The sequence below is a fragment of the Bos javanicus genome, chromosome X, assembly GCF_032452875.1.
Source record: "Bos javanicus breed banteng chromosome X, ARS-OSU_banteng_1.0, whole genome shotgun sequence".
Classification (NCBI taxonomy): domain Eukaryota; kingdom Metazoa; phylum Chordata; class Mammalia; order Artiodactyla; family Bovidae; genus Bos; species Bos javanicus.
The window spans coordinates 52112259-52123333 of NC_083897.1; the positions used below are offsets into that span (position 1 = coordinate 52112259).

At 43.8% G+C, this 11075-nt stretch overlaps 1 protein-coding gene across 10 annotated transcripts; it reads right to left on the minus strand.

Moving 5' to 3' along the window:
* Nucleotides 1-4968: 4968 nt before the first annotated feature.
* ARMCX1 (armadillo repeat containing X-linked 1) lies at nt 4969-9125 on the minus strand. 10 transcript variants are annotated; one of them, XM_061409206.1, is made up of 5 exons: nt 8991-9125; nt 8577-8642; nt 7987-8090; nt 7100-7207; nt 4969-6929 (listed from the first exon to the last, which is right to left on the minus strand). In XM_061409206.1, the coding sequence occupies exon 5, from the start codon at nt 6722-6724 to the stop codon at nt 5363-5365; it is 1362 nt and encodes a 453-aa protein (XP_061265190.1). In that variant the 5' UTR covers nt 6725-6929; nt 7100-7207; nt 7987-8090; nt 8577-8642; nt 8991-9125; the 3' UTR covers nt 4969-5362. The 10 variants fall into 10 exon arrangements, with proteins under 10 accessions (XP_061265190.1, XP_061265189.1, XP_061265181.1 ...); XM_061409205.1 differs by having other exon boundaries at nt 8577-8645; XM_061409197.1 differs by lacking the exon at nt 8577-8642 and having other exon boundaries at nt 4969-6846.
* Between the last annotated feature and the right edge of the window lie 1950 nt (nt 9126-11075).

An 11075-nucleotide genomic window follows, 5' to 3' on the forward strand; every position in this document is an offset into this window, starting at 1 on the left:
ATATTCGGGGTTGATTTCCTTTAGTAATGACTGGTTTGATCTTCTTGCTGTCCATGGGACTTTCATGAATCTTCTCCAGCACCACACTTCAAAAGTATCAATTCTTTGGCACTCAGCCTTCTTTATGGTCCAACTCTCACATCCATACATGACTACTGGAAAAACCATAGCTTTGACTATATGGACATTTGTCAGCAAAGTGATGTCAGCAAAGCTTTTAAATGTGCTGTCTAGGTTGGTCATAGCTTTTCTTCCAAGGAGCAGGTGCCTTTTAATTTTGTGGCTGCAGTCACCATCCGTAGTGATTTTGGAGCACAAGAAAATAAAATCTGCCACTGTTTCCACTAAAATCATTGGATGAGATAAAAACCAAAATAGCAGAATATCCTGAGTTTATAATTTCCTCAGTTTCCAAGAAACTGCCATCCTTTCTAAAGAAAGGACACTGGCTCCTCCCTGCCCCCATGAGCTGCCACAATCACGGCTACTATACTAGAAGGGTGCCCTTCCCAAAATGTTTGAGTGGCAACCTCTGATGTGAAAGCATCAGGACATCAGAGTGTGGCTGGGCCGGCCCTGTGTCTTCCCTGGACCAGGCAGTCACACATCTGTCTCACACAGCACTTCCCAAAGTCCGGGTGACTCAGTTTCAAATAACACCAGGTATGGGACATCAAAATTCATGCAATGCACATAGGGCTGTTCTGCACTAAGACCGGTGCTTTCTCAGTTTCTGTTCAACAACGGTCCGAAAAGTCTTGGCATCCAGCCATACATACCCAGGGTCATCTTGTTACCACAGCAACGACAATTATCATTCTGTATCAAATGCCCACTGGTGCATGACCTGGTGTCATGGAGATGAAACAATCACCCCCAAAAGACACAGAAGCACAAAGAGACTACTGTCAATGGTCTCTCGGAGGAGGAAATAAGAGAAAAGTGTGAAGGAGGGAAAGGGAAGGAGAATGGGAAGGGAGGAGAGGATGAGAAAAGAGACCTGCGGAGCAGAAGGACACTAGTCAGGCCTGTGCCCCTGCTGCAGGGTGGCTTTTTATTACCCAACTTCACCTCATTGCCACCCCAGGTCGAAAAGTCACTCAGCACTACAAGTTCAAGTTATCAATATAGAAGTTTTTTATTATTTACTCCAATCTCCAACTATTCACCATACCTGACACATAGGAGCAGTAATATACATATCAGTATCTTTGTTTCTTACCCACCCAAGCCTCACCTATAGGCAACTTCTAAGACTTTATTCTTTCTTCTACATTTTGCTGTGTGGATATCTACAAAGTTATATAATCAATATACAGAACCTCATCTCCATCTCTGTCTTCATCAAGAGGAGTTTTGTGCTGGGTATCTATGGAGGCATTACACTGATGTTTGGCTCTATAATGAGGATTTTAAAGCAAACAGTTGCTCATGTTTGGAAGGCCACAGCCTCTACCTCTTGCTGAGTCATCTTGGGAATCTTACCCAACTTATCTACATCTCATTTCTTCCTTAGCAAAGATATAATATTTACTTGACAGGATTATTGAGATTAAGGTGGAGGTGGGAGGGAATTATATAAAATGCTAGTGTCTGACAAATGCTAGGTACTACCCACCTCTTTTCTTCTATAACATACATGTCTTGGACATAAATACCCTGCTTACAAAATTTGAGTAATATTATTCTAATTCCCTTTTCCCTAATAGGAATCTTTCATTTTTATCAGTTTTGCAATAATTGGGAGACCACCCAATTCACAGATGGCATTTTGGTTAAATGAATATGCTGCATTGTTACCCTGAGTGACCAAGCCTACTTCTTGAATAAAAGGATCTTTAGATCTTTCTAAGGTGTTAAGGACCTTTCGAAGGTCAGTAGCACCCAGAATATCATCAATTTTATAGGGAAAGTTGAACTTGCCCTTTTGAACAGGCCATAACAAAGCTGGAGTCCTGGTGCTCTTAATTCTGGTCCTTCCCTTGGACTTGCCACTAGCCTTGCTCTCAGCCCTAGCTCCATTCCTCACAGGGTGGCAGCCTCCACCTAAATCAGATTCTCTTGATTTAGACATTCCTTCAGTAGGGGGAGTCTGAGGACTACTCCTCAACCCTCTGCCAGTTTCCTAACTACCCCTCAACCCTCTGCCAGTTTCTTAACTCAAACTACTGCAAAATTTCTTATCAGTAGAAAGTGATACTTAACATGAAACAAATGCATCTTCTGTGTATTAAATGTCTTTGCATAGTCTCATTGACAAGAAACAATTTCATTGATCTAAGATGCCTTTGATTATTAGATACATCATTATTTTATATACTACTGAGAATGAAAAAAATACTTTTATTTAAACTATGACAAGACTGTAAGACCTATCATAACTTCAGAAATACTAAAACTGGGGGTGGGGTAAGGAAATGTCCATCTTATGATCACTGAATACAGTGGCGCTACTTAGTGCCATGACAATATTTTAACATAAACACAAAATTTGACTCTCAAGTCACCAACTGACACTTGAAAATACAGAGTATACTTACAACGAATTTCTTTAATGAAAAAAGAACACTTAAAAAACATTTATAAGGAATGTGTTAAATCCAGAAACATGTATGTATATTTCCAAAATTCCACCACTCCTACTCTTAGAAACACTTATGCTTCATGTCTTCATGTCTAAACCCATACAATGCTGTAAAAATTGATGAGATGGAATTGAGGAAACATTTTCAGCTCTCAGAAGGGAACAAAGATACTATTTCTCTGAGGAATGTATCAGTTTATTTAAAATCTCCTAGGCCAACAGATACACAAAAAGGTACTCAACACCTACTAATCATCAGGGAAAGAGAAATCAAAACCACAACGAAGTATCACCTCACACCTGTTATAATGGGTATCATCAAAAAGACAAGAGATAACAAGTGTTGATGAGGACATGGAGAAAGGGAACCCTTGTGTACTGCTGGTGGAAATGCCAGTTGGTACAGTCACTATGGAAACAGTATGAAATTAAATTTGATAAAATTAAATTTGATAAACAGAACTGTCATGTGATCCAGCAATCCACTTATGGATATATTTCCAAAGAAAATAAAAACAAGATCTAAAAAAGATATCTGCACACCCATGAGCATTGCAGCATTATTCAAAATAGCCAAGATATGAAAACAATCTACGTTTCCAACAACAAATGAATAGATAAAGAAGATGCAGTATATATACCACAGCTATGAGAAAGAAGGAAAACTTACTGTCTTCAACAACTTCAGTAAAACTTGAGGGCGTTTATGCTAGGTGAAATGTCAGACTGTGTAAAATAAAATGCTGTATGATATCACTTGCATGTGGAATCTAAAAAACACAAACTCAGAGAGTAGAGTGGTATTTACTGGGACCTGGGGGGGGGGTGGAGAAAACGGGGAGATATTGGTCAAAGGGTGCAAATTTCCAGTTATAAGATTAACAAGTTCTGGGATCTAATGTATAACATGGTGATTATAGCTAGTAATACTGTATTATATACTTTAATATTGCTAATGGAGTACATTTTAACTGTTTTCACCAAAAAAAAGAAATGGCAATTATGTGACAGGATGGAGATACAGCTAATCATTTTGATATAGATGAAGGAAAAGATTTAATATTAAACTCATTCATTATCCTGTTACTCATAGCCATTTTTCAAATTTTGGTATATAACCTTTCAGAAATTATAATATATATAAATATTTTATGTTTATCAAAAATTGAATATAGTATATAGTAATGTAATTGGCTATTCCACTTAAGATTATATGCTGAATTTTTTCCATGTGAAAAAGCGTGGTTGACCATCAACATTTTCAAGAGTTAAATAATGTTTAATGCATATACATACCTTAATTTCTTAGCCAAGTGCCTCTTTCAAGACAAATTTCTACAGGTAGAATCTCTGGGTCAAAGAGCATGCACATCTTGAAAGCTTCTGAAACATGTATCCAGATGGATCTTGTATCAAGTATGGTCCCACTAGTACAGTTTGAAGGTGCCCCTCCTACACTTCACCACACTCTGGGATGGAAGGGAGGTAGATCTCCAGTATGGATGTCATCAGCCACCTCGATGGTTCCATATAGGCCCTGCCCCAACTAACCTTGTAAAGGAAAGCTAATAGAAACACTAAAAATTATTTATTCTATTTTCTCATAACTTCAGAGTAATAACTAATGTATTCACTCCCATAGACACCAGAGTTGGACAAAAAAGAGGATATTTTTCTGTCAAATGCCCTCAGGACCCTACAATGAAATTGTCCCTTTCTGTATGTTCCCAGGATAGGTTGCAGCACTTCTTCACTCTAAGCATCTCTCACATCCTTCCTCCCCTTACCACTCCCATGGTCATCAGTGAAATTTCACACCTTTAGCATCTATGACTGAAATATGGTGATAAATTCCTTATATGATGTTGCAATTTCCAGTGGCTACACCTATCCCTAAGCCAACTGACTCATTCTGCACACAAGTCAGTCACATAATTTCCCTTTCATCCTGTCATTCATTCCTCTGGTCACAAAAGGCTTTGGTGTCTCCCAGGGGTGTGTAGAATAATACATAGACATCTCAGTTTAGAAATTGGGGGTCCTCAATGCATGGGACTTACCCCAACTGCTGGACTGTATTTCCCATCACTCCCCTCCCCACACTTTGTATTCCATGCAGGCCAGCCTCCTCTGGAAAGTTACAACCTCCATGCCTTTCTTCCCACAATTCCTCCCTCCTCCAATGCTCTTCTGCCCTGTTCTTATCCCATCTTTCATGCCCACTACTTAAGCATCCCCTCTTCAGAGGAGAGCATTGTTGCCTGCATAAGTTTCTGCCATAGGAAAGAGCTGGCCATGATTAGAGGCTCCCAGGTTTGTTACCACCATATTGTTTCCATATATCTTGCCTCTCCATATATATCATCAACTCAAGAACATGATAATTTTTTGCTGGTTAAAACATACAACTTTATTGATGAAACACAAGATTAACAGATGTAAACCAATACAAAAGTATAGTTTATTTGTGGTTAGTTTGCTGTCAGTTTAAGTAAAGAGTAAAAATATCTCAATCTAGTTAGCAAGATAAAATCAATAAATGCTTTCTTTGTACAAGCTCTATTATTCATCTGACATCCTTAAAATGATCTAGCCTAAAACAAACCATCACAGTCGGCATCACTGTTGATGACATGTAATAGTCATTATTCCAAAATAGCAGCTGAGAGGATCTCTTTGCCTTATAAGCACAGTGAAAAATAAAGAATTTACAAAATGCATTGTTCCCAACTGCAAACTAAAAAAGTTTCCTCGATATTTTTTGGGACAGTCTCCCAATTAGAGTTTGGTCAATACCTTTAGGACTTTTACTTTCACGACCAGATCACTGTGATTTGCTAATGCTTTGATTTTCTTGACACACACTCCAGATTCTTTGAATAAGAAAAAAAGTGAACTTCTGCTGAATTCTTTCCTGGATGAGGCAAGCCCTTCATTTTTTATGTTGTCATTTATATTCTCAAATAGGGTAAGAATATTAAGAAGAATCTCTCTGTCCCATTCTTTATTAAAGAGGGAAATCAATTCTGACGGCACTTTACAACTCACCAGTTCTCTTGTCATGGCTGGATTTTCAGTAAAGTTTATGATTAGTTTCATAATCTGAATCTTGGTGAAGTAATTTCCCAGGAATAACAAAGCAAAAAAGTCTGGAAAAGAATAGGAAAGCAAATGCTGGTAATGATTAGTCACAGTCATGTTGGTTAACAGTCTTAGACCAGCCATCTGCACAGCTGAGTCCAAACGACAGATCATGGTGTCATCACACACTTGACTGATGTATGTCTTAATCTTGCCCTGATTTTCCGAATTCACACTCAGGTTATTAAGGGCATTGTATGCCTTTTCCCTAATAATGGGATCTTTCGTTTTTATCAGTTTTGCAATAATTGGGAGACCACCCAATTCACGAATGGCATTTTGGTTAAATGAATATGCTGCATTGTTACCCAGAGTGACCAAGGCTACTTCTTGAATAAAAGGATCGTTAGATCTTTCTAAGATGTTAAGGACCTTTTGAAGGTCAGTAGCACCCAGAATATCATCAATTTTATAGGGAAAGTTGAACTTGCCCTTTCGAACAGGCCATAACATAGCTGGGGTCCTGGTGCTCTTATTTCTGGCCCTTCCCTTGGACTTGCCACTAGCCTTGCTCCCAGCCCTAGCTCCGTTCCTCACAGGGTGGCAGCCTCCACCCCTGACTCCTGGGCAGGGTAAACCAGGTGCGAGGGCCCTGGTCCCAAAGATGGTACCCAACTTGGCAGCTTTAACTGCCTTTGCACTTGCCTGTTCCTTCAGGGTGCTGAAAAGGGCCTTGGCCTTGGCCTCTAGGCCACCTCCACGCTCGGCCTTTGAGTGGGCCTCTGCCTTTACATCAGGTCCACTCTTGAGTTCCACAGCTACCTCAGCCTTGGCCTTTGAGTCACCCTGAAGTCTGGCTCCAGCCCCCGCCCCAGCATTAGCCTTAGCTCCTTTCCCAGTCTCTGAAATATCGTGAGATTCCCCCTCCTCATCGTCGTCCTTGTTCCAGATTATCTCGTTCTCATCTCTTCCCCAGGTCAGCCTGTATACACAGTAGCAGGCTCCAGCCCCGATCACCACACCAGCAGCCACGCAGCCAGCTTCCCGAGTTCGGCCCATGATACAGGGAGTGTCTGGAGGACTTGCTCTGGCTGGAGGAGTGCTCCCAAGTCGAGATGCGGGGAAGATGGGGCTGCGGAGTCTTCAGCTACAGCCAGCAGGCTCTGCTGCAGCTACATGTACTTGGGGACATAAGGATAAAAGATTTAAGGCTTCAGTCTCCTCCTTTTTGCGCCTTTGCATGCAGCCAGACTGACCTACAGACCTACAAACAGACCAAACAAATAGAGACATGGCAGGGACTCAAAGTGAGATCACTGATTCCTTTCTTCAATCAGGAATTTTGGAAGTTTCCCCACCTCCAGATTCTCCAACGTCCTCTTCAACTACCCCACTCCAGTACGTTAAATTTACGACAACTAATCAGTTCCCTACCTCCCCTGCCCCTGCAGATGTCCCGGGGGCAGAGGCACCCCCACATACACCCGCACAGGTCCAGGCAGTTTCTTCCTTCGATTTCTGGCCTGGAGTAACACCGATTTCCTGCAAAAATGCGTACAAAGCGGGTGGGGAAGGTGGAGCTGAGCGCTCAGGGGACAGACAGATGAACCTCACCCGAGACGGGACACACGTTCCTCTCTGGCATCACTGGCCCTAGTCCTGCGGAGCCCAGTGTTTCCCATCTTCGGTTACCCTCCCCTCCTCACTGAGCTGCGGCTTTGATTTGAAAGTTTGTTTTGACCCGTCACCCCTCCCCCCACTCCGCTCCTACGACCTCCTCCAAACCTCCACCCTACCCCCTCCCCCGAAAAAAGTCACCGCCTTCGAAGGTGACTGCCACAACTCCTTCCCTGTAACAAAATGGATGGTGGTGGAGCCACAGTGAGTATCTAGAAGCCAGACAGGCGTAAAATGCACAAAACTCTCGAACTCCGCCCTGGCCTCCGCCACCCCCACCATCTCAGAGGTACCAGGATACTCCTACCCCCACCCATTACATTCACTGCTCCGGAGCAATTTCCTTCCTTCCTCGTCTAGGTTTCCGCCCCCATGTAACCTAAGGACTGACAACTCTGGGACCGAAGAGTAATTTGGAGTAAGGTCCTCCCTACCCCCACTCTCACCCCAGAACTCTCGCAGACACCTACATCCTCCCAGCCACTTCTTTCCCTGCAGAGCGCTTTCTTTTGCAAGCTCTGCAATGGTCCAGAGAGAAGGAGGGGTATGAGGGGGACGTCCATAGGCCCACTGGAGTTTGCAGTCTTCACCTTTCTCCACCTCAGGGATCCCTAAATAGTGCCACCACCTTCACTCTAACCTACCTGTTTCAGGGCAATTTTCCTCTTCTTCCTGCTCCTAGGGTTGAACTGGCCTTCAGGCGCAAGATCCACAGACACAGACAGGCGACACGGCAGAGATGGGATGGCTAGGCAGACAGAATAGGACTTCAGACAGTCCCAATACCAGCTTTTCCGAATCCAAGGTCCTGGTTGTCAAACGGATTTCACTTTTTGGTCTTTCACCCTACCCCCACTTCTCAGGACTCTGATAACAGCAGCCTTCTCCAGCAAGGGCGTCCATCCACCCCATCCCCCAGCCCAGAGTCTCAGTCTCAACTCCAGCGGTCAGCCATTTTCCCAGGAAAAACCACACCCCTTTGGAACAACTGGAAAGAGGGGAGGCGGGGCGAAGGAGTGCGGATAACCAGAGGAGCCAAAGAAAACCCCAAGATCTGATTCCCCCTCCCCAATGCATTCGCGGCCCCAAAGACAACTCTTTTTCCTGTACGCGTTGTCATATCCTATTTCCTGTATCAAATAGCAAGGAGCTAACTGGGAGTCAATAATGCGCCCGGGTTAGAACGAGAAGCCCAGCCATCCTCAACCTTCTAGGAGTCGCGGGGCAATCCCACCTTTACACGGACCTGCTGGGCTTCGGGGCAGATTCTTTATTCCTTTGCTCGGAGTGGTACAGCGCCCTACTGAAAGACACGGGGAATGACAAGACAGACGCACAGCTCCAAGATTCTGGTTGCTAGATGGAGCAGCACACCGGACAAGAATCTTAACACGGGTCCTTCCCGATACAAGGCCCTGGATGTCAAAGGTTTCAGGTTTCCCCTTTCCTGGTCTGGGATGTCCCCTGGAATCTGGCTCCCAAGTGTCCACCATTTTTGTTCTTGGAAATGCCGAGGAAACAGTGCAAGGGTGTGGAGAAAGCGAGCCGTGTCCCTCTGTAGCCTCCACCCTCCGCTACTAGCACCGCAGGAATCCCCCAGGCAAGAGCCCATCCACACATAGACCTGCTGGCAGCAGGGCAGAGTTACCTCCTCCTCCTCCTCTTCTCCTGGCCACAAGCCCGCCCGCCTTCGAGGTAAAAAGGGAGATGGCAACCGGACCAAACGAAGACCAGGATTAGAAGGACGTCTGCAAATGTCTAGCTCCTGCTCACGTGAGAGCCACGTCACTCGTGAGCTCAGGACCCCAATTACCACTCCCACCAGCAGTGCGGCAGGAGCTGGCCCACCCCCCTTCTTTCCCCTCCACAGCAGGTCCTGCCACTCATGTTCCTCTGCTGATCCCAGAAACCAGAAGTAGCTTCTCTTGTAGTTGGCATTTGCCTTCCTTTGGTTAACAGAGACAACATCTGTTCCCATGTCCATCGGTCTTTTCTTACTCTTTGAGGAGTAATTTTTCTCTCCTCTACTCCCTGTCCACCCACCTCTCCCTTCACCTCCACCCCTTCCCAGCCTCAAATGAACAGCTTCTCTCCTACACTCCTCTATGAAATTAGATTTAAGATCTCAGAAAAGGAGATGGGCGGTGGGAATAGCTTACTTTCTTAAACTTTTCTGTTCATTTAAAAAAAATCAGTAATGCATTATTCCTATATAGAGAAAATTATGCTATTTTTGTTTGAGTGGAGAAGAATTTAAGTGTGAGGGAATAACCCCAAAGGCCTCATTAATTTTATTATATTTATTTCTAACACAAGGAAAATGTTTCCACTGGTTACAGTCAAAAAGAAGCTTTCTAAATATAGAAAGTTTCTAAATATAATACAGTTTTAAAATTGAAAACTGTTATTTTTCACATGGTCTATGTATTAGTCCACAAAGATGACTTGTTGTCTAATCTTGGTCATTTTAAACAAATGATCTATTTTACTTTTTCAAATTTTGGGTCAACTTACAATTTGATAAAAGCAATACAATCATATCTAGTTTGATTAAAGAAAGAAAGACATTCAATAACCTCAAAGTTTTGACTGACTGCTGTGTGAACCTCTTGTGATTTTATGGCTTTTCTAAATACCTGTCCCAGATTAACTTTTTATCTACTAGGGCTTCCCTGGTGGCTCAGTGGCAGAGAATCCACCTGCCAATGCAGGAGACACAGGTTTGATCCCTGGGTTGGGAAGATCCCCTGGAGGAAATGGCAACCCACTCCAGTATTCTTGCCTGGGAAATCCCATGGACAGAGGAGCCTGGCAGGCTATAGTCCATGGGGTTGCAAAGAGTTGGATTCAACTTAGCAACTAAACTACCACCTACTATGGCTGAAAAAGTTGAGGGTGTGAGGGATGGAGAAGTTGTCCCTGCCTTGTCAAGAGGGGAGGGAGGAAGGTGATGCCTTCCCACCTCCCCTATATTCCAGAGTTTCTTGTCCCCTGCATTCTGGCACCTGACTCTCTTTGCTCACTCTTAAAATATACATGGACAGGTGACCAAGGTGGTAAATGCCACTTTACTCAGGTGACCAACCTGAGTAAACACCTTAGACTTCTTTCCTCCCTCCATACTTCACATTCCCACAGAGATAACTCAGGGATGCAGAGAAGGGACTGCTGTTCCCACCGACTCCTGCAGATTTCCATGAAGCCTAAAGAAGCAATTGCGGGGGGTGGGAAACATCCAGGCCTGCCAGCCCTGCCCTGCCCTGATTCACGGTGGCCCAGTTGTCCTTGTTCCTTATTCTGTCTGCTGATACCACCTGACCTGAGAGATGCAGCCTGCTGGCCTCTCACCTCTGGCCTTCTTACCTCAGGGCATCCAGGGGGAACCCAGCCTTGTTGCTGGGTCACTGCCCACAGCCCACACTCACCTTGGTGCCCCCTCAGCCATATGTACACCTCTCCCCACTGACTGTCCTGATAAATGTAGAGTAGGCATTCTCAACTGGCCGCCTCTGTGCTCTACCTACAATTGTATCAAAGTCAAGTGGATGCATGTGTTCATTTTAGTTCAAAGAAGGGTCATAACTCTCATCAGATAGGCATCATTTATGACTTAAAAAATCTAAGAGGTACTCTCTTAGAAAAAAAAAGATATATCCCTTTAGTGGTAATCAACCTCTGTTTTTCTCTCTCCCACATTATACACATTCTTTATATTTTTTAATGTGCAAACAAT